Here is a 23,358-nt window from a genome sequence, read left to right on the forward strand (position 1 = left end):
TGGCATCTTGGGGTTTCAATTAAAAAGCAGAGCAGCACACTGAAAATAATTCACTTTAAATACAGATACTGCAATCAGAGGTATCATTGCAAAAGTTTATTTTATAAGAAAAGCTTTTTTTAACAAATAAGGAGCTACCCTAAACTAAACATTTGTGAACAATCTTAATTTAAAATGCACAGCATGTCCAAGTCAAACTGCCACATTGGCTAACATGGTGATGCAGCATAAAGACAGTGTTAAGGATTCCCCTAATTTCTACAGGGTGCAGTTATACATTCACTTATTTAGTAAAGAAGAAATGAAGCCAAGTGACTACCGTAGCAAAGAACAAAACATTCGTGTTTGTATTAAGGCTTGGATCCCTCACTCACGTCTAGCCAGGCTGGGTTGAAGTGTTCAGAGTAATGGGATTCACAAGAGTTCGTCGACTGTTGAGTAAGGCCTGAATCTGGAACGTGAGCTAAGAAAAGGGGATTGAAATGTAAGCATGGTCATTTGTACAAAGTTGTACTGACAAGGAACATTCGCTAATATACAGCGACTTACAGACTGATGCTGCGCCAGAGAGTCTTGATAAAAGGACTGTGTGATGTCCCGTCTGTTCACGTCAGATTGTCTCCAAAGCTCAGCTTTGATCTGCAGCTCCACCTCAGGTAGGAAGGGGTACTGCTGCCGCTGTAGGAAAACAATGCAGTCAATGAATATTCAAAATACGTCTCCTTCTATTGTACCTACCGTACTTTATTCAGTTCAGAGTCTTGTGATAGAGTGGATAAGAGGTGAAATATAAATTCGTTCTTGAAGGCCAGTTCTCTAATAAACAACATTACCATCGAATAATGTGATTTACTACTTTAAAATGGACAATAACCTGCCTACAACCAACTCAAAGCAAAGAAAACCTTTCCTGCCGACCTACATATGTTCATGTATGTATGTCCTATCGTGAGTCGTTCAGATTTTGTCTTGATTTTAATGCTTCAGATTTCAGCAGATATATATTGTAGTTCCCCTCCCAGCCTGAAAACAAGCTAATACTACTTTATCTCCACTATGATATTAATACTAGAACATCTGGTTAGTTATCAGTCTATTTCTTGCTGTTACATCTCCAGTATTTTACCCACATAAGGAGCAGCTCCTAAAGCTTACAAGCACCTCAAGCAGGAAAATACAGGGTTTCTATGCTGTCTGAAAAAGTAGGAAATTTAAGTATTTTTCACATGTGAATAAATATAAATAAGAACATACTATATTATTTCTTGTTATTTCTTTCCTACTTTTCTGTTGTATCCATCTTTTATGTTACCCCCATACATTAATTTGTTTGACAAATTTGGAGGTAAAATAAATGGACTCTTAAAATGTGAAGGTGAGTGTTTGTGGAACCAAGAGAGGAATAATAATATTTTACCAGACAAACCTTCACCTGTAGCACTCTTGTAATTTAACAAACTCTTATGATGAGCCATATGGTGATTGCCCAGGGTGGTATTAGAAAGGGCGACACACAACTACCATATCAAAAACACAAATCATTCATCAGTCAGTTGTCCCCTGAATACATCTGGGTATTTTTTTTCTTGCTTTCATGCATGTGCAGATGCTGGGAAGGTGGCGCCCACTGCTGGCCATCCAACTGAGATCGTGCTGAGAACCAAAAGAAAGTCAAAAAGAAAACAACAAAAAAACCGTCCTATTTGAGTTTACTCACCAGTCGCACCTTGTAGTCCTCTATAGAGGGAATCCTCATATTCTGCAGGGTCAGGAAAGCGAGCGATACATTTGCTCTGCTTCTGTTGAGTATTTCCTGCAAAGACGCATGAAAGTTTTTTTTGATTCCAAATATAAGTCGTATCAATTCTAAGATAACTTTTACATTTCCTTTTTCACACCAGTAGCTGCTCATTGGTCTTCTTCTGCAATCTGTCCTGGCTTGAGCTGGCTGGGAGTTTCACTGTGTTTGACTGGTGAAAAACAAAATAAACATTTAAATGCACAAAATATAAACAGTATGATGTAAACTATGTCTTTATCAATCATCTTTTAGGATAGTAGCATTACCTCAGCTTCGTACTCGGCCCACGCAGCTTTGCGCTCGGCTTCGCTGAGCTCCTCCTCATGCTTGTGGTCCAGCAGGGATTCATGCTCATGGTAAGACACTATCCGGTCTTTACAGATTTTTAACAGCTCTGCTAAGATGCTGTCCTGAGAAACAAACGCGTATGGTTAAAAAATGTTGGCCTTTCTGTGATCATTTGAAGATGGTGAAGTCACCTTCGGGAGAATCGGTGTCGGTCTCTTGCTTTTCTTAGAGTTTGGATCATCGAGCAGGTCTGGCTCAAATGTGTAGAGTTCAGTCAGCTCATGAAAAGTGAAGTGCCTTTCAACCTGCTGATGATCTACGACTCGATAGGACAGAGACTGCTTGGTCACCTGACGATCGTAGATCTTCTCCTCCATGGTTCCCTGGTGACAGCCAGACCATTTTTTTTTAAATTATTTGACAAATAACTTGCTAAAGCATTTATTCAGATATATTTTATTCAGGTCCAATCTTTACCTGAGCCAACAAGCGGTACACAAACACTTGTTTCAGCTGACCGAAGCGATACACCCTGTATATGCTCTGTATGTCGTATGAAGGGTTCCACGAAGCGTCAAAGATGACGACCCTGTTAGCAGCCACAAGGTTGATCCCAAGTGATCCGGCTCTCGTTGAAATCAGAAACAGTCTGCCACTGAAATCATTAAACAAAACAATTAAATTACAGTAGGGAACACGTTTTTTTGTTTTTAAGCATAATCAACAAGGGACAAAGAGTACCGGTAGTTGTCAGCATTATTAAACTCATCCGCCCATTTCTTCCTCGATGTGGCACTGACAGAGCCATCAAGTCGATAGTAATCCACGTTTTTAATCCAGCTGCCCTCTGATTAGTTAAGAAAGCACAAAAATCAACAACAAATGAGGAAAACATCCAGCTAAAACTGGATGTTTTTCTTTCTTACCTTTGATGGATAATAATGGGTCTCTAGCATTGTGAGAAGCTGCGAGGAAATCCTCAATCAGGTTCAGTGAGATCAAGGACTGACTAAACACCAGCCTAAGAATGTAAAAACAGGTTTGGATGTGAGGAACCATCAGAACAGCAGCAAAGCTGATCAAATATACTGCTTATATATTCTCTTTCAGAACCTTTTGAAAGTTTTTACACACCTTGAGGCAAACAAACAGAAAGTGGCACATATGTGAGAAGGGAAAGGATGTCTAGTTTGAAATGAAAATCTGCAGAGTGATAATTGTGTTTAACCCCCTTTACTAAGACAACCTTAAATAAAATCCAATGTCACCGCTGGTCTTCTAAAGTCATCTGATTTTAATTTGTACAATAAATTCTGTAAACAACGCATCATCTTCGATATAATTACAGTTTTTTTTAATCAGATCTATAAAATCTCACGTTGAAGTTTTAGTCTGGTACATGAAGAAATATGTAAAAGTTCAAGTTTTAAAACGGTATGGTGTGACAAAAGAATCGTACACTTTGTCATCCAGGTTTTCGGCCATTCGGAGGATTTCAAACAAGAGCACCATTTTCCCAGAATGCTCCATGATTCTGGCGTCACTTTCAGACAGCCGATGCCTGTACCAGGCTTCAACGGGACTCTGACACCTCGAGCTGCTGGATGATTTCTCACCTACAAAGAACAGAAAAGAGAAGAAACTCTGGTTGAAACTTTTCTAAGTTTTAGGATCAAGGTACAGCGACACGCTGCTGTAATACCTTCCACCACTCGGACAGTTTGGGGTCTGTCAGTAGACATGGTACTCTGTCCATTGACATTTTGTTCATTTCCTTCGTTCTGTTTCAATCCACTGTTTCAGCAAGAAAAAAAAAAGATGCAGATAAAAACACATTACAGGATGAAGAAAAGCTTTCTGATCATCATCCGTGAAGAAAAACTGTGAAAGCATTCAAAAAACGAATTTACCTCTCCGCCACAATCGTCTCTACATTGATCATCTGAAGCTGATTCCTCTTATAAAAAGTCTTCTGTAGTCAAATGGAGAACATGAGTTAAACAAGGTCAAACGAGTGAGGTGTTGATTCAGTGTGGTTACTCTACCCTCCTGCTTTCTTTGCCGAGATCGCTGAGGTGAAGACACCATGGATGAGTCCAGATTCGGCTAAGGACCTGAAAATCCTTGAACAGGTTGGCGCCAGTTTTCAGGGGTTTTTGCCCAGTTGCTGAGCCCTCACCTGGAAATAAAAACATTTTCTATTAATGTGATTCTGGATAAAACGCCTACATCTGGAAATAATTTACAGCGTTGTGTGTTTACAATATGTTTAAAAAACATAAATTACAAAAGTGCATTTTTCAGGTAGGGTTTGATTCATTGGTGTTTATGCAGCGTTAAACATGTCCTTACTTGCAACGTGGTCGAGGTAGTAGCGATACAGCTTATACTGAAGTGGAGAGATCCTCACCAGCAGCACATACTCAAGTTTTGGAGGCAGAAACTGAGTTAGCTCTGAGTAATCTCTTCTCTAGAAAGCAGAAAATTGACTCAACTTTCAGAAAGCAAAAACGTAGCATACAACAACCACCCAGCATGTTGCTGTTGTTCTCCGTACCTGCACGCATCCAGCCAAAACCGCATGGAGAACATGAGCGCGCTTCTTCATGATCCGCACGTCTCTTGGGGTGGAGTCGGCACACTGGCCGTTCTGGATGGGGTTGATGAAGCGGTTTCTGAACTCACTCAGGGAGCCCAGGAGGTTCTTCTTGATGAAATTTACCATGCAGTGGTCTGCAAAGGCACAACAGGTCAGAAGAGTGTCAATTAAAGCTTCTAAAAAGTAACTTAACAATAAAACCTCATAAGCAGCGCGTTTTAGCCGGGCTAGCATTATTTTATTTGAGGACCTACACTCAACAAGGTTGTTTTGAAGCGGTGTACCCGTCAGCACCAATCTCCTCTGGGTCTTGATGCCGTTCATGGCTTTAGAGATGCGTGACGATTCATTACGAAGAATGTGACCCTCGTCACAAATCACGAAATCCGGACCTGAAAAGAAAACGACAATTAATGAGGAAATGACTGAGAAATAAAGCCAGAGAGCACTACATAATGGCCATTCCTCTAGAGTACCTGGATCTACTAATGCGCTCTTCAGCTCCTTGTTGCACTCCTCGTTGGTGGCGTTAGAGTTCTGGGACAGGTTGCGGTACATCTCATACCCTATAATCATGACCCCTCCGTCTCTCTGCCACGTCTGCACAGCTCTAAGACGTTCCGGAAGATGCTTCACATTAGCCATGTCTGAAACCTGGAACAAAAAGTTTGTTTGTATCATCCCAACATATGGACCGCCGGTCATTTATCTGTCATACCTTAACTCTATCTTCTCCAAGGCTGTGCTGCCATCTCTTGAACTCGCTGACCCAGTTGAGGATGGTATTAAGTGGACAAACCACCAAGGCTGTTCTGAACTTCAGGTTTGATGACAGCAGCACTGTGTGAAGGAAGGCCACCACCTGGAAGAAAGATTGAAGATGACAGTGAATGTAGCTCAGGAAGAGTGCTGGAGTCTTTTTTAGCAAACGGCAACATTACGAGTTTAATATGTTTGGTTCCCTTCAACAATGAAAGGTCTAAAAATGTAATTCCTGAGTCCTGAAGGCATATATGTTCCTCACCTGCAGAGTCTTTCCCAAACCCATGCAGTGCGCCAGGATACAGCCTGATCCGGGGGAAGAGTTGGCCTTCTTCACAGACTCACAGCAACTGTCCCAAATAAACTGGACACCTAGAAGAGCATAACACCGATGTTGTAGGAAACATTTCACTCGTGTTTTGTGACGTTCCTACAAAATATAGAGGCGCGACCGCAATCGATTAGAACATGAGTGTGAAATTCCTCATGTTCCTCTAGGGCCAGAGTCCTGCAAGTTTTAGATGTGTTTTAAATAAATCAATGGCTGCAACTGACAATTACTTCAGTAATCGATTAATCTAGCCATTGTTCTGACAATTGATTAATCAAATTTTAAAAAATTACTCTTTCTACTGTTTTTTTTTAGACTTTTTTATACAATATTAGAAATACACTAAAAGGTTTTAAAAAATCAATTCCCTTTTTAAAAAAGAAAATAAACATTTTATTGCCTACAATGCAATAATATATTCATTCAGTAAAACTGAACTGAGTGAAGCTAAAACTGTGTCACAGTTTTAGCTTCACTCAGTTCAGGCCAAGACATATTTACAGACAAAGGTGTCTTTATCTTGATTTGTTTTTTGTACAGCTACACATGGCCTTTTGAGTCTATACACTCCAGTTTACGATTAACTATTAAAACTGGTTGATGATTGTTTCAATAATTGATTACTCTGATTAATCCAATTAATCCAATGAGTAATTTCAGCTCTAAAAGCTGCAGGACACCAGCCCTTTGCAGTTTGGGAACCATGAATAACAATGTCACCAAAATGTTTATTTCAGTAATTCAATTAAAATAGTAAACTCAGATCTATAGACTCTAGAAGAACCGACTCTTGAAGAACCGACTGACCGGTAATCATTTGAATTAGGAGAGCAGAAAGCTAATATACTTATCTTTTTCAAGTGAAAAACTGAAATAAAATTATAATTCATTAACTCAGGTGCACTTGCAGCTAAAATCAGTCAAATAGAGTGTGAATATGAGCACAAGCTAACCGTCCACTTGGTGAGGCTTCAGGTTCGTAACCAGGTTCCTGTGCACCTGAACAAGCGGCATCTTGGTCTCTTCATCCTGGTCCAGGACCAGCTTGGTTGTGACGGGACATTCCACTTGAGACAACTCATCTGGGATTACAGTTATCTGGTAAGAAATGACAAACAATCAGCAGATTTCTTAAGAATAAGAAAAAACACAGCCAAATCTACGTGAAGCCTGCATTTGTCAACAGTCAAAGATGTAACTAGCAAGTTTAACTTTCAAATTAAAGTTTATAGGAATAATGGTTGTACCTCTCTCCAGTCCTCCATCTGTTGCGATCTATCCGCCAAACGCCGACGTCTCTCCTCTTCCTCTCTGAGGGCCTCTTGAGTCTCAGCACGGAGATTCTCGTCGTCGATAATTTTGCGGATCTTTTTGCGTCCTTTTGGGGTGCCTTTACTTTCGCTGTTCTCCTCATTTACATCCTCCTCGTCACTCTGCTCAAATTTCCCCAAAACCCCCACAAAGTAAAATAAAAGACCTCATTTCCCTCAACCCAAAGATAAAATCTGGAGATAAAGGCGTCAGATATGTGAAGTAAAAAAGAAGTGATGCTGCTACCTTCTCAATACTGGAGTCGGACAATAAAATGCAGGGCACTTGCTTGTTCAGTTCAATACAAGTTGCTTCCTTTTCTCGTTTGCTTGATCTGGTGCAAGAAGAGAAAATAATTTGAGATTTCTCTATGTATACCAATTTATCTACAATTAGAAGTAATAAAAATACTACTACTAATGTCTTTTTTTACTCTTTGATGTGCAATTTTATTTTTATAAATTTTTTAGCTGCACTGATTTAAATGCGGCAGGACAATGATCCCAAACAGTTTAGAGCTACAAAGTGTGAGTATGTAAACATTTGAACCTGTTTGAGAAATTCAAAATAAAATTAAAATGTATATTTTAATTTCTAATATTTTATTTTATTTAAAATATAAACATTTTATTTTTAATATAAAATTAAAATTTACCGTATATTGAATTAAAAGTTTATGAAAAATACTGTGCGATCCCTCCAACCTGAAAAGTAACAGTTCAAATGTGTCTTTAACATGATTTCCATCGTGTGTTTACATGAACTTATTTCCGGCAACACAGGAGCAACAATGTTGAAACCGTTTGGTTTTTTCCCCTTCATTTGTGAGGATTTTACTACCAAAAACAACGGTTAAAATGAAATCTACCTCTCGATCTCATCTTCAGCAGCCTCATCCTCGGACTCACTCAGCTCCTCGCTCATCTCCGTCTCTTCACTACCTTCACTACAAGTCTCACTACCAGCTTGACAAGACATAAAAACTAAACATTAGAGCAGCGTTTTTACATTCCTCCTCCACCTATATTGGTGTAATTTGTGCGCTTGCTTACAAAACAGACGTTTCCTCCTGGTTCTCCTTTTGCTCTTCTGCATCCCTACTTCACCCTCAGGTTCTGTCTTGTCACTGGAAGCTCCCTCATCTAATGTGAGTTTGTGGCGAAGAAGATGGTGCCTGGACTTTGGCTCATCAAGCATGCTGTCTGATGTCTCTGAAACCAGGTCTTCTCCTGCACAGAAATATATTCTACCATCATATCTACCTGACAAACAGGTAGGGGTCCAGGTGGATACTTTACGCTTAGTGCTGAATCAGCACTAAAACCTGGATTTGCTTCTTCTTACTAAAAGCCAAAAGACTTACTGCGAGTATTTGCTGCATTATCATCCTCATTGCCTTGACTAGGTTCCCCGTCGCCATCTGATTCAGACTGATCCTCCTGAGTTTCCCCTTCGGAAGAAATGTCCCCATCCGAAGAGAGGTTGGCTTTAATTTGGGCCAATAGCAATTGCTTAGCGATTCTTTTAAAAGTAGAACACAAGGAAAAAGGCACCTGTAGTTTACTTTACAATTACTTAAATAATTTTAACAGATTTAATATATAATCAGAGATAAATTGCAACAACAAAGGAGGGAAATGTGGATGAAATCTCTATAAAAATGTCTGCTACTTTGCTGATGGCTGTCCCTGCACTGCTTTAACGTAAAAAGTAAAAACGATGTGAACAAACTAACTGAAGTCATTATTTTTATAGAAATTTCAGCAGATGTTCCAACTTAAACTTTTACAAAGTTAGAAACATAAGAAATAGAAAGAGGCAGAGGCATTTTTAAAGTAAATATTTATTACAGCAATTAATGTTCACAGACAAAATAAAAACGAAAAAGAAAATCTTTGCATTTTTTTTGTTTTAAGCAAAACAGGGATCACAAGTCTTTTTTTCATGCTTGCAACAGTTTTTTTTTCCCCAAGTGAAAAGTCACAATGATTTCAAACGTAGCCCAATTTACTCTCAACCTTTTCAAAAATACTGATCAGCAATGTTCAGCTCTGAACAAAGGGGTCGAAAACTTCAATTCATAAAGAAAACAGTGTTCCATAATTTTTTTTTTTTTTTTTTTAAAGGCACAAAACTGCATAACTGAGAAGTCTCTTTAAAAAAAATTTACGTAGAATAAAAAGTTACCTCGCTGGCTTTTTCAATCGCTGATGGAAAGTAAAAACAAAACAAAAAGAGGAAATAATCCCAAAAAGTAATAAAAAATAAATAAGGCCGGTTTACAAATGTAAAAAGCGTTTGGTTTCAATACTACATGGTGTTAGGAAGGATCAAAAGTATGTACAGCTACAAGAAATATATACATGAGCTCCTGTAACGACTAGTAGCAGTAAATACCAGAAGTCCGTACTTCATGAGATGGACTTTGAGTTTATCGTGCCAAAGTTCTCAGATAGGTCAGACCCAGATCTGAAGATGGGGTTTAAATGCTGGCCACACCCAGTTTTTTTCACAAGTGTCATAAGATGATTAGATCTGAATATGTTAACATAAAAAAAAAATAATACAGTACAGTAGTTACAGCAGAGGTAAAAGACGAGCACCTTCAGTCTTGATTTAACTTAGAAAAAAAGACAATCTAAATAGCAAACACTTGTGAGGATCACTAACACTCATGGGTTGCCCGCAACAACCGCATTCGTTTCTACAATATCCTTTTTTAAGTTTAAGCAAAAAACCACAAACAATATGAAGTTTACATTTCTGCTGACCATTTTCATCTACATGTACTAGCACTACCACTACAGCTAAAACAGAGGGATGACAGACAGATAGATAGATAGAGGCCTAAAATCCCAGATTAAGCGACAGTTTCCTAACAGCATTGTTTTCACTGCTGTGCTGTCAGAAAATCCAACCTGGAAAAACACGAGAAACAAACATGGATGTCGTTAAAGGGATTGTGGAAGTTTAGGTTGCTTTACATTATAAAAGTCGTGTTTCACAGCCCACTCTCAATTCCCAGTATATACAAAGTTGCCAGTAATTTCTGAAAGGACTGACCTGGAAGAAAAAGTCTTCACCTGCGTAACTGCAGTTAAAACGATTGGTTTTCCAGTTAAGCAGAATTTGGATTGGGATTGTTTTTTAATGGTCAGCAGAAATGTATACTCTGTGTATAGAAAGTGGTTGCAAAACATGAAAAATACCAGTTCAGGAAAGAGTCAGGAAATCCTGCTTTGGACAAGAGTCGACCAAATATTTAAATATGAATGAAATATGAATAAATTATGTATATAAATAAAAGATGGATTGTGCCATCTAGATTCCATCTCTCTATGTAAAGAACTCCATAAAGACGCTTTTTGTTTTACTTTGGTAAGAAATTGTATATCATAAATAACTAATTAATTGTAACAAAAAGTTATGCATAACCCTTATTAGAAAAACTTTGCAGAGTAACAACATGAGCTTGTATTTAATGCAATTGTGTGGGTGCTATTGTTAACCAATAATCATAGTTTATAAAATGTTTTCAGTCTTGTTGCTTCATTGATATGACTTTATATTGCATAGACACTTCATTTAAAGTTCATATATTCATTTAGAGTAAGTTTCTTCATAACAGTATTATAAACTATTTCACAGGTTCTCAATTAAATTAATATTGAGAAAAGAAGAAGGGTGAAGTGTATAAATGTATGGGAAGAAGGATTTTGCCACACAGACTAAACTACTTATTGCCAACATTCCTACTGCAACACAATCCTCAGAACGATTTATCTAGTCCTGACAGGTCAAAGTTTTCTTAGAGAAGAGACTAAAGGCAAACAAGAGATGTGAAGCAGTATATGTATGAACTTGTAATAAAAAATTTAACTTTTGATTTTGTATTTTCTTCGTTTTGCATGTAACAGTTAATCACTAGGTAAAAGAAAACCGTGTGTGTCTGGAAGGTATCAACAAAGTGTGGTAACATGGAGCTTTACTCCAAGCGTTGGTATGTGAAGGTCATGTTGGAGAGTGGGAGTGGGATGTGTGGGTTAAAAAAACAAAGTAGAAATTTTGTGTCCGCCTGCAAGCAGCCACAGCTCTGAGGAACATTGCTTACGATATCGTTCTCTTTGTTGTAACATGATGTAATAAAACTCTCGAGACAAAAAATTCAGTTCTGATCGTCTTATTTAACAGAAAACTGCATAAGAAACTGCTGAACCTGCTTCATATGCAACACTGTGAAAAGAAAGACAAAACTTTCTTGCAGTGCGGCATCTTTGTAAGGCGAACAGCATCTTCAACATTCTCAAATGTTTGCTATTTTCAAGCTTATATTTAGAAATGGAAAAAGCAGACACAAAGTTGGAGGTTCCAACCGAAAACTTTGGGTTGAAGGGACCAAAGATTTTCTATCTAATGTCGTTGTGTTAATAGAACGTAGTGAAAGTTTCTGGTATTCCCTATTAGCATTTCTGCTTCTGAGCAAGGACTCTATTTAAGTGTGCTTAAATGCGTAAAATGGAAAAGTAATACACCGTCATGGGTTTGTGCTACCAAGAGTAGTTTGCATTGAAATAAACAGCAAATCTCACTGTGCTGCAACTTGCAGCTCGAACGTGTCATTCACACTCCTACTAGAGAAGCTGAGAATGTGGAAAATAGTGAATTATCATGAGAAAACAAATAGTTGTTAGTTCCTAGAACATATTTTTCTTGTAGGAAGGAAATATAAGCTCTGATAATGATAATCCTTGAGATTCTTACTTTGAAGAGACAAAGAAAGTAGTTCTCAAGTTGTCCTTTTGTGCTCACAGAGCTAATAAAGCTAGCATGTCAGACTAGCTAAAAAGAAAGCACAGAAAAAGCTCCCACTTTTTAAAATTGTTTATCAGGCGGCATTTTGGATTGACAGTCGATAAAGACATAGCGACAGAGTGACTGAGAAGAATAGAATGATTTGCTAACACTGAGAAAAAGGTGACTGGCTTTAGGTCACCTACTAAACTGATGTTGGCATCTGCTAAAGGGTTGTTTCACAGTTTTAAATGAGTCATGACTGCCTTTGATCACCTCTGCTTAAAAATACTAAAGCTGAGACACTAAACTGCAATTGTTTTTGCTGTATGAACACACTGCTAATTGTATGCATGTAAATTTTGTTGTGCTCTCCCCTTTTAAGTGTTTTAGCACTTTCAAACTAATATCATAAAAAAGAAATTGTGGTTGATGTTTTGCCTGATGAAATAAAGGTTTAACTAACATGAACCCAAATGTGTATTACCTCGCCTTCAGAGCTGATGTATCATTACGCCTATTATGTTGTATTGTGACCAACAGCACACACGCTGCATAAACACACTGAGTGTCAGTATTATCAAGTCACATTGAAATTATTATTCACGGTGGTCAAGAAAAAATACGCCGTTGGGTTAAATGATGAAAGCATTTCACAGTTAAATCAGGACTATTACTCAGGAAGTAAAACCAACAACGGTTGTATGATTTGTTCCTTACAATGCTTATAAAACTCAAAACCAGTAATCATCAGTTGTTGGTGCATGTTTGGTAAGAGTCAGGCTAATTCTTTAGCAAACTTGTCCAAGATTGTTGTATGAAAAAGGTCCTTTTTAGCAAATTACAAACAATTACTGTTAACATGGGGATTAATGCATCAGTGTCAATTTCAACTATGTTGGCCTATTGTAACATAATGATTATGAGGTGAGAAAGTAAAAGATGTATATATGGTGAAAACAATCAAACTTTAGAAAACAACATGTATCAAAAATTGAATGAAATCAGTCAAATTAATTTTGAAATGGATATTGTATGAGCTTCTCAAAACTTAATTCACATCAGAATCATGACACAATTAAGGCCCAGGTGAAGTATAAAGTTTTCAACAAACCTGCAACTACACCTGACTTTCTCCAATTCCCCAAAATAAAACTTAATCTACATTTTTAAGTATTTTCTAAGTATATTAAAATTAAATTTGCATTCTGTTGTAATAAAAGATATATCACATTTTTGCATGCAGGTTTTAAACTTTATACTTAATCTGTAAATAAAATTCAATTTGCTTTAGGTACTGTCACTGGTGGATAAAACATATGCACATTGTGAACAGATTCAATGATATTTTACTTAAATCAAATCACAACGAATGAAAACAAATCTGTGCTTCATAAACAGACTAGTTGGCAAAGGTAAAAAAAAAAAAACTTCACTTGTTTGAATTTATGCTCCTGCAAGTTAAGGTCCACTACTGGACTTATCCAAGCATACAGCGAAGAGAAATAAATAGTATATTGTAAATAATGTATTTAACTTTTGTAATTAGATTATTTATTATAAAGGCAATTTAAGACAGAGACAATCTACATAAAAAGTCACAAAGTTGATGTATCTGTAGAAGTTCTTCTGCTAAAATGTGTATTTGACTGTAGGAGCCCTGCAGCTACGTTTTGGCCGTGTCTGAAAAGACCGTAACTCAGTTCTAATGACTTTGATGTTTCCAGATTTGGCGCGGAAACCAGGATTTGGAGTTGCATCCTTTCTTTTACAGTTATACTCTCTTACAAACTCAACTTCCGGGCTTTTAGAACCGTACCTATTTTCAGGATCTTCATCATCTTCTGCTGCCCATGAGGGCCCAGACTGCTCTTCATCTCCTTGGGGGAAAAGAAGAAAATATAATTTTGCAGATTAAGTCTGTTATTACCCAGAACAAGGGTAATAACTGACACAGGACACAAGGTTATGTTCATAGTGAAATACAGAAACTCCTTTATTTACAAACCACTAAGTCAATAGTTTGTCTTTCAAAGCAATTGCAACAAACTTGCTGTAAGTTTTATGGAATATGTTCTACAAGCTTTAGACATATAAAGAATGAAAGTTGTTTATCTTTCTTTGTAAAACATCTCGAGGCGAGTCAGATTTATTCACGGAGACCCTCTACACATCAATTATCAAGTCTTTCCACAAAACCCCAATTAGATTTATGTTTGGATTTTGACAATTCCCTTCTAACACATGAATATGCTTAGAAGTAAACACCAGTCTGTTGTAGCCTTGACTGTGTGCTTTAAATAGTTTTCTTGTACTGCCACCACAAATGTTGTTCAAGGCAAGACGCAGTGTTGGGATGCAGCCAAACAATGTTTTGTTTGTAGGTCAGAAATGTATTTTTCAGTCTCATCTGACCAAAGTACCTTCATATTCCACATGTGCCCCTTACTTTCTCTTATATGGCTAACGTAAATGGCTTGTGGCATTTAAGTTTCTTATGCCATTCTTTTGACTCCGGCTTTTGTTCTTACCACATTTGCAGAGTCCACAACTAATATTTGTCTTTCTATTCAATCTCGCCCAATGTGCTAAAGATCTCTGCAGCTCATCCAGAGTTATCACATGCCTCTTTATTGCCTCTTTGTCAAGTTTATCTTTATGGTGTAATTTTATACCGTTTTATAAATGTTATGTACATCTCTTTTCTTTTAGATTACACAAATAGTCTTGTAATAAGATTGGTCAACAGGCCTCACACAGACAAACCCTTCAGTGTCATAAAACAGCAGGGGGTCAATCCTTAATGCGATGAGATGCCAGAGGTGACTAACCATTGTGTTACTTTCCCGTATCCAGAGCTTATCAGGATCAAAGGTCTACTCTTACCATCAAACACACAAACAAATTTTCTTAAGAAAAGACAAATGGCAAGACCATCTGTGTTGTGCTCCACAAAATTTTTGGTGCATAACAAACCTAACCTTCACATTTATACTTGAATAAATTTGTTACTTCTTCTCATCTAGATACTTGTAAAAGTAACTTTTAATATAACAATAGCACATTTTAGCAACAAGGCAGTTCAAACGAGCTTCCCATGGAGAAAAAAAAACTACATAACCAAAAACATTACAGTGGCGTAAGAAGAAGGATTAATGAAACATTGTAATAGGTTTTAGCTATAAACCATTAAAGGCAATTCTAGGGGGGGGGGCACCTTGCGCCTTCGCCCACATCAGAAACCGCCAGTGCATGAACGAGTTTCTGAAGATTTTATCTCAAATTTCTTTTTTTCATTTCTGTCCTAAGTTTGGTAAATCCAACTTGCAACTTACCTTTCACGATTAATATTCCTCTACAGCAGGGGTGTCCAAAGTCGGTCCTCGAGGGCCGGCATCCTGCATGTTTTAGTTCTCTGCCTGGTTTAACGCACCAGGATCAAATGATGGCTCGTTAGAAGGCCTAAGAACACTGACATGCTGAAAATGTTGTTGGTACCACCAACAGGGAGAGAACTAAAACATGCAGGATGCTGGCCCTCCAGGACCGACTTTAGGCACCCCTGCTCTACAGTAATATTTAAATTAGAAATGAGTTTACTATTCATAATTAGGCCTGTCACGATAACAAATTTTGCTGAACGATTAATTGTCTCAAAAATTATTGCAATAAATGATAATATTGTTGAAGACCATTTTAAACTGATATAATGGTAATAACATAATAAAGCAAGAGATATTCTGCCAAAAATAAATACACTTTACTTTCAAAAGAACACTTAACACTGGCACTGGTAAACAAAATAAACAAAACAATCAAAAACTAAAATAAAATGGACTCTCAGTCTCCATTAACAAAAAAATGCATTTGAATAAAAACTAAACACAACATATGACGCGTTTTTCGTCCAGAGTCATCAATAGAAAGAGAAAAAGCCGATAAATTAAAATGAGGTCGATAACTTTCATTTATCATGCAATTAATTGACTTATCGTTTATCGCGACGGGCCTATTCATAATAAAGAATATAAGTTCAGTAAGAAAAGGTAATAGACAGGTTAGAAAAACTCACCTGAGGATTGTTGGAAAGCTGCTACTCCGAGTGATGTAACATTTTCTGTGATCGGTTTCATCTTCTGATCACTTACATCGCTGCCAGAGTCATCTTCTTGTTCATCATCGCTCAACGAGGATGACGAATCAGTCACATCCTGATGGCGTTTCCCTTTAGACTCGCTAGCTTGCATTCTCTTCTGCTTTCTCACCACACCTTCCTCTTCTCTTCTCATGAGATGAGGCTTCCCAATCGACCTCACCGTATTTAAGTGTTGTATTTCCTTCTGAGAGTCTTGATCATCACTTGAGAAATCTGTCCCACTTTCCTGTCGAGCTTTAACTACTCTGCTGCCCGATTCCGATTCAGATGAGCGGTCCAGCATCTTGCGTTTTCGCCGCAGCTTTTCCGGCGACATCGGACTGTTCTTGGTGAGCCAAAACAGGCATTTCTTGGCTACCTTGTCCGGAGGTGCTTGGTTTCTATCTTCGTCACTCTGAGGTTCGTCTGAGCTGTGCGTCATCGCTGCCCGCTCAAGAAGGGCGGCAGGTACTTCATCTGAATCTGAATCATCTCTTGACCGGCTCAAATTTTGCTCATCATTGCCCGTGGCAGGCACTGTGTCAGGGGTCTCCTCAGGTTCAGAGTCACTTTCGCTGTCTACACCTGAAAGGGATGGTTTGATCGTGATGTCACTTTGTCTCCGCAACGGAGTCGTCTTCAAACGAGGGGATCGTCTGTTGCCTTGTTTCTCCTTCAGCAAGATAGGTGTGCTAGCCGTGTCAATGCTCATCTGTCTCTCATCTTTAGGACTTCCAACAACCTGTTCTTCCGATGCATCCTTTTCCTTAGATTTATTTTCCTCCTCAGGGAAGTTTTCGTCCAACTTTGGGACATCGGCTGATTCTTTCTGCTCCATAGGTACAGGTGTAAGTTGTACAATTAGCTTTTTAGACATGTCAACCTCACTTGAAGATGAGGTCAGGCCGATGTTTTCAGAATTTGAATCTAGTTCCTTCTCAGAACAGTCATTTGTGAGGTCAATGTATCCTTTGGAGTCAGCGTCATTGTCTTCAAAGTGCTCAGATGCCAGTTTCTGCAAGTTACTTAAGCATCTTTTATCAGACATGTCCAGCTCAATGTCTGAATTTCTCATAAGACGTTTGCAGTCACTTCTGAGCATATTTTCCCAATTGCTCCCGACATCCAGGTCCCTAAATTCCTCCTTAAGGCTGTCTTCCAGTGCGGTGAGAGACTTTCGCAGGCCTTTCACTACAGCTAAAAAGGAGTTCAAGTACACAGCACGAACACTGGGCGTAGGCTTGTTTGTTGTTACCGTCTCAATGAAACTGATGAATGTTTGGTTTAAGGCGTTTGTTGAGTCTACCAGATGTTTTGCCTTTTTAGTAACATCCTTAGAAACTTGCAGATTGTTGTAGTTAAAGATCACATTTCCGTCCATGCCACTGTGGTCCCATTTATCCAAAGGAATGTTTTGAGCCGAGCGTTGTGACAGTATGCGGTACAGTTCAGACTTCTCCGGCTCCGCTCGGTTCCTCCTCCGTTGATGAGGCCACAGGGGCTCCACATTTTCCAGGACGGTGTCGCAGGCCATCACCAGGTCAAAAAGCGGCTCTGGGCTGCACACGTAGCAATACCATTTGCTCTCCAAGATGCTGGAGAGCTCCTTCCTGCCCAAATTTCTAAGAATGCATTTCTTGCAGAAAGCATTACTACAGTAGTCACAGCAGATCAAGTTGCCTCCTTCAGCACACCACCTACATGGAAAACATAGCGAACGAGGTAAACAGCTTATTGTGTTATATCCTGGATATTTCTATTGAAATAGTGTACTACATACAAGAAATCTCACCTGCACTGCTCATCCATGCCATCTCTATCCTTACTTATATCGTCACTTGAGTAATAATTGTAGCATGACTAATGAAACAAAACAAATTGTTAGTATGAGCATGTCATCTAAATCTACCAATTGTTTGGAAACTTAGACATTTATGACTTCCATATTTAAATCTTCAAAGGGTTACATATTTTATATAGGTCAAAGTTTCTCAGTACTGTACCACAAGAAAAAAAACTCTGTGGTCTTCCATTGTTGTTTATACAGCCAAACTTTACCAACATAAAATAGCGTACAGACACCTCCATCTCTTAATCTACAGCTACATAAATATACTTTCTGCCCAACCGCAATATACCAAAGCATAAGTACTGACTATGAGACTGATGACGTTCCAAGTTAAAGAACGTAAGAAGTCTTCGCTTCATGAGGGTAGAACAAAAGCTCAAATCACTGGTAGATTTAAGGGAAGTTTGTTTGTTAAGCACAGTTTATTTGCAAGGTAATGCAAAATATATAATCCAGAGTGCTATACAGAAAAATAAAGCCTAAATAGTTTCTTCTCGATGTAACTGTGGCAAAGTTTTGCTCAATTTGAAGATTTATATGTAGGTTTAAGTTTGCAATGGTACACAGGTAAAGACCAGAAGGTTCTGTTGAACTGTGTAGGACATCAATGGAGAATTTCTGAGACAAACTCAACAACTCCATTACAATACAATCAAAAAGCTCTTTAACTACAGTGATTTTGTTCAGACACACTAGGCACAAAACTAGTTTCTCAGAAAATGTATATATTTTTTATGCAGTATGGATTTTTTAATAAATTGTTATATTCTAAGATAGACTGAAAGACTCTAAGACGTATATTTTATTATTTCATATTTTACTATGAAAGCAGGTTAATTACGGTTTGTCTGTCAACACTATAAATCAAATTAACCTGAGTAAAATTCAGTGAATGCAAGTAATTCAGAGTCAGTCTGAAGATTTTATCCAAAATTTGTTCCAGAGCTTGTTATAAAGAAAGAAACAGAAAAGGAGCAAAGTGGGAATGTTTTATATTAACAATAATAACCTTACTCCAGTAAATCAAAATATTCTGATAATCACTCCATCATCATCATAAAATAAAAAACACAACATGCTATTAAGCATGTTTACCAATGATGCTAACCAGCTGACTATAATGATTCAATTATTCATAATCTTTTTTTGCTTTGATTATTTTCTTGTTCTTAGGTGCCAGGACTCAGACTTACCTTGCAAATAAGCACTTTCAGAACCGGATGTTGATAAAGGAAATCTCTCCGGAAGTGGTTAACTTGTCGACCACACGCAGTACAACACACAATTCCCACATGTTGCCCTCCTGGGAAACGACAACTCTATCATTAGCGACAACGCTATTATATAAATCAATTGTTGGATCATTAATCTACTTGAAAACACGACTGAATAGCAACGTAAGAGTGAGATCTTTTAAAACAAACTGACAAAAAATTGTTTTTATACATAAAGTGAAATGAAAAATCCACTTTCCAACAACAAAATGAATTCTTGTATAAGACCACAAAACGTTGCTCTTTTAATTTAATCAAATCTAAGGTCACGAATGGGTTGTTAATAACATTACCTCTATTGCTCATAAAAATAAGAAGAATTTAATTTCTGTAGAGGCTAACCTGCACGTTTCCTTGAAAACTCTTTCCGAAGTACCCCTGGCTTGCGACTACGAAATTCTGGACCTCTGAATTCATCTCTTCCGTTGTCCACTGGCTCAGGTCTCACCAGAACTGTACCTGTCAAAGCAAGAGGTTAAATCCAACAACAAAGCAGAAGAGGGTTGGAAGGAAAAAACTGCAACACCTACCTTTAGGCAATCTAGTGACGTCAAGGTGACCATTTGAGCTGACGGGCATCTGAAAGTCTTCACTTGCATTTGATTCGCCAGATTCATCCAGTCCGGAGTGCTTTACAACTACTGAAGGTTTTCTAAAATATCATTAGAAGTAAAAAATACTAATTACAAAACTTTCCAACAATTATAACACATCAGAAATCCAACAAATTGTAATAGAAAAAAGGAAAAACAACAATTACCATGGTCAAAATTTAAATATTTTCCCTTACTAGCAGAATTTTTCCATTTGAGTGGTAAATATAAACTTTTTACATTAACTTTTCTGGTAGAAATGAACATTGAACTCACCTTTTCGAATATCTAGTGTCCAAACCAGCCTGCAAAATAAGTGATTGTAGGTTTAGTCTCAGGGAATTTCTATTTTTTAAGCCATAAACAAGTTGCATGTTTAAGTTTACAAAAATGCAGCAGAATTAAAAAACTAAATGCAATAGTTGAAATATGTAAAAAAAAAATGTTTTATTAGCTATTCCAAGATTAGACAACATGTAGATTGTAGATACATATGCTGGTCTTTAAATTATTTTGCTGTAGGTATAGGTGAGGTAGAAAATTAAGCTACTTAAGCTTCAGATATTTGTGACAATAATTTTTATTTTTACAAATTTCAAAATATTTCCCAAATTAGAAAAACTTACCTTATGTTACATTATACTAATTTGATTTTAAAAAATGAAGTAGTGAAGCAGTGCTGTTTAACAGTCATTTAATAATATGAGTTCAAGGAACAATATGTGAAAACATTAAAAAAATAGACACTGCAAAGCTAAAAATCCTAATTTCACTGAACTGTTTTTGGAATTTGCAAATGTCACCAATTGAAGTTTATAGTTTTCAATCACATGACCAGTCAAGAATAATGATTTTGTTAGGATTATTGGTTTTTCCACAGTGTTCAACACATTAACTATCCGAAGCATATTTACCTCTGTAACATTATCCACTCTTGAGTTCTCCACAGAAAACTGTTTGTTTATCTGACCTGTAAACAGAAAATTAATAATGTTTTTAAAAATATTATTACAAAGTTTCCAGTGCTTTTGATTGATGTACCATGATAATCCTCTGATGTTGGAATGCCATATCTGTCCTCAATGCTGGAATGAGCCAAATATTCATGAAGCTTGTCGACCAATAAATTCAGCTTGTTGCTAGAGGTTCCTCTGAAAAGTGGAAAATAGCACATTTAACGTAAAATCTGGTTAAGGTTAACATTTTTTCTGTTTTAAATGCCAGGTATTGCAAGAGATTTACTATCTACAGCACTATGAATTGTAACTCAATTGATACTGATATATTTTAGATTTTTTTTGTCCCTTTAGAATATTGAGAGTCAATGTTTTAAAATCTTTCATCATCAGAGAGCAAATAATGAATGAAACCTAACAGCCTTACTCCACTTTAAAGGATGCTTCAGAGAGAATTGAGGGACAACATTTTTTCCTCTTGCAGCAAACTATGCATGGCTTATAACTGCATATTTAGACAAAAGGAATGCAAACAGACTTCAATCTAATGTTTTTGAGTGGTGGCCAACCACGCACCAGTAAAGAAGGGATCAGTAGGCAACAAAGACTGCAGCTGAGCATCAACAAAGCACTTTTTCTCATAACTCACAGCTACATATATTTATGCATTCAAACTTTGCTTTAACATAGTATTTACAACAATGGTTCAATCAATCTTTGGCCTTTTCTAGCCAATATTGTTCTTTTCTTTGTGGTCTGACCTGCTGATTCAGATTTTTGAAAAACTGCATTCCCCCCCCAGCAAATCATGATATAATAAAGAGAAAAAATACATATTTTTTGATACTGTAGCAGTTTTTAATCCAAAAGAAAGGGAAGTTTCAAATCAGATGTGAGCATCTACACAACAAGAATCCATACATGCGGTTTCATACATTGTTAGCATGCAAAGTGTAATTTCCTGACACACTGCAATGTAATAATTACAAAATTACAAAACAATTGGTCAGACAAAACTGACACTACTGAGGTGAGGCATCAAAAGGGACACAAGGTGTTATGGAAGCAGGAGTCAGAAATTGACTTATTAAAAGTCATGTGAAATGTTGAGTCTGACACCATGTAGGCTTGTTATTCCTCTCAAAGTGTCATCTCTTTAAGAGTGCTTGAGGCCTAGACATGCACAATGTACAGAATATATACTCATGAAGGCATACCAGTTCTAAATATTTCATTCAGCACAGTTCTTTGTGACCTCAATAATGAAATAACAATATATTTGCTACATATTGTGCACCCGTGTGGAAAACTAATCACAGTTTTCCAAATAGGGGTACCATTCCGAGCTGAATGGTACATCTCTAGTAAAATAAACTATATTCACTCGAAGCAACCATGATGACACTCTACACTAACTACAACAGATCAGCAGGTCCAACCTATACTGGAAAAAAAAGTCAGCAACTCGTAAAGAAATGCTCTGAAAAGCGCAGAGAAGTCTAAATTTCCAGAATAATTTAGATAATAGGACATCTAAGTGAACACAAGCTATTTAGGACTTATTCATAACCATGGTCCATTGACCATGGCTGTTTTTATAAACTACCCTACAGTATGTTATTCAGGAGTTGTAATCACTGAACACCCATAAAACCAAGGCATCTCATAATCAAAATATCGAACAACACAGAGCTTAGCTCAGTCAAAGGAAAAATGAGATTATATAGAAGTGATTGTCGCCGAAACATACCGACATATATCTGTGACTAAATTTCTTCTCTATTAAAGGGAAGCTACAAACTGAGCTTAAATTATTTATTTTTGATTAATTTATGCTCCTCGTTAGCTTAGCTGTTAGCTAATTCCGCTAGCAGTGAGCTAAGCTACTTTACCGTTACACTTGCTAGCACCAAGTGACGCGCCCCATTTCAAACCTCAGTAATTACCTTAAAGCGGACATGTCGGAAAGCAGCAGAACAACAGAAGTCGCTCAAAAATTTCACATTGCTTTAGGGTTTATTTCACTAAATTTCCAAAGAAAAACTGTGGCGCTAATTAGCCCCCAGTGAGGAAGCAAAGGGGAAAAAACATGTCTTGTTCTAGCACTTTTTATAAGATTGAAATATCGCCGCCTTCCGTCGGGAGTAAGAATAACCTGATGCCTTCTCCATCTTCTTCTTCTTCTTCTTCTTCTACTGCTGCTGCTTCTTCTTCTTCTTCTTCTTCGTCTTGAATTTTATTAGCGGTTGGCAACAAACGATACGTTTTCATTACTGCCACCTACTGATATGGAGTATGGCTCAAAATGTCATTATTTATAGTACAAGCTTTATTATATTCTGCTAATTAAGATGTGAATACTTTTACTATATGAATTGTCCTGTAAAATATTTATTAAATTAAGTGTGTCTTCAAATTCCTCCTACATTAATCTCATTTATATCTCATATATTCTACAAACTAAAATAATATGCTCTGTTGTCTCATTTTCTCCACTATATTGACATTTTCCTGTTTTATGTTGCTGTATTCTGAGTAATAAGCTGTTAAATGCAGTATATGCAAATCTTAATCTTTCTAATAGTATTTTCTCTCTTCTGTTTCTCCTCTCTGCTCTCATTTCTTTTTCTCTTTTGAATCTGATGACACCACCTTCCTTTGTCATTTT

At 37.3% G+C, this 23,358-nt stretch overlaps 1 protein-coding gene across 1 annotated transcript; it reads right to left on the bottom strand.

Moving 5' to 3' along the window:
- Positions 1-81: 81 nt before the first annotated feature.
- LOC102233674 (transcriptional regulator ATRX-like) lies at positions 82-22,848 on the bottom strand. Its single transcript, XM_014471616.2, has 35 exons — positions 22,637-22,848; positions 20,776-20,885; positions 20,649-20,704; positions 20,011-20,039; positions 19,672-19,793; positions 19,484-19,600; positions 19,061-19,170; positions 17,811-17,878; positions 15,956-17,715; positions 13,703-13,763; positions 8,456-8,613; positions 8,145-8,321; positions 7,961-8,057; positions 7,339-7,426; positions 7,029-7,214; positions 6,735-6,879; positions 5,713-5,822; positions 5,407-5,550; positions 5,165-5,342; positions 4,943-5,080; positions 4,647-4,822; positions 4,442-4,559; positions 4,135-4,268; positions 4,000-4,061; positions 3,792-3,883; positions 3,549-3,705; positions 3,016-3,110; positions 2,831-2,936; positions 2,567-2,744; positions 2,281-2,472; positions 2,068-2,211; positions 1,899-1,970; positions 1,718-1,813; positions 550-678; positions 82-463 (listed from the first exon to the last, which is right to left on the bottom strand). The coding sequence occupies exons 1-35, from the start codon at positions 22,648-22,650 to the stop codon at positions 377-379; spliced, it is 5,706 nt and encodes a 1,901-aa protein (XP_014327102.1). The 5' UTR covers positions 22,651-22,848; the 3' UTR covers positions 82-376.
- Between the last annotated feature and the right edge of the window lie 510 nt (positions 22,849-23,358).

Source organism: Xiphophorus maculatus, chromosome 11, assembly GCF_002775205.1.
Source record: "Xiphophorus maculatus strain JP 163 A chromosome 11, X_maculatus-5.0-male, whole genome shotgun sequence".
Taxonomy (NCBI): domain Eukaryota; kingdom Metazoa; phylum Chordata; class Actinopteri; order Cyprinodontiformes; family Poeciliidae; genus Xiphophorus; species Xiphophorus maculatus.

Coding starts and splice junctions, on each gene's coding strand:
- LOC102233674 (XM_014471616.2), bottom strand. Junction 4,823..4,942: donor TCAAAACAACCTTGTTGAGT/GTAGGTCCTCAA, acceptor GTGCCTTTGCAG/ACCACTGCATGGTAAATTTC. Junction 3,884..3,999: donor GAGACGATTGTGGCGGAGAG/GTAAATTCGTTT, acceptor TTGCTGAAACAG/TGGATTGAAACAGAACGAAG.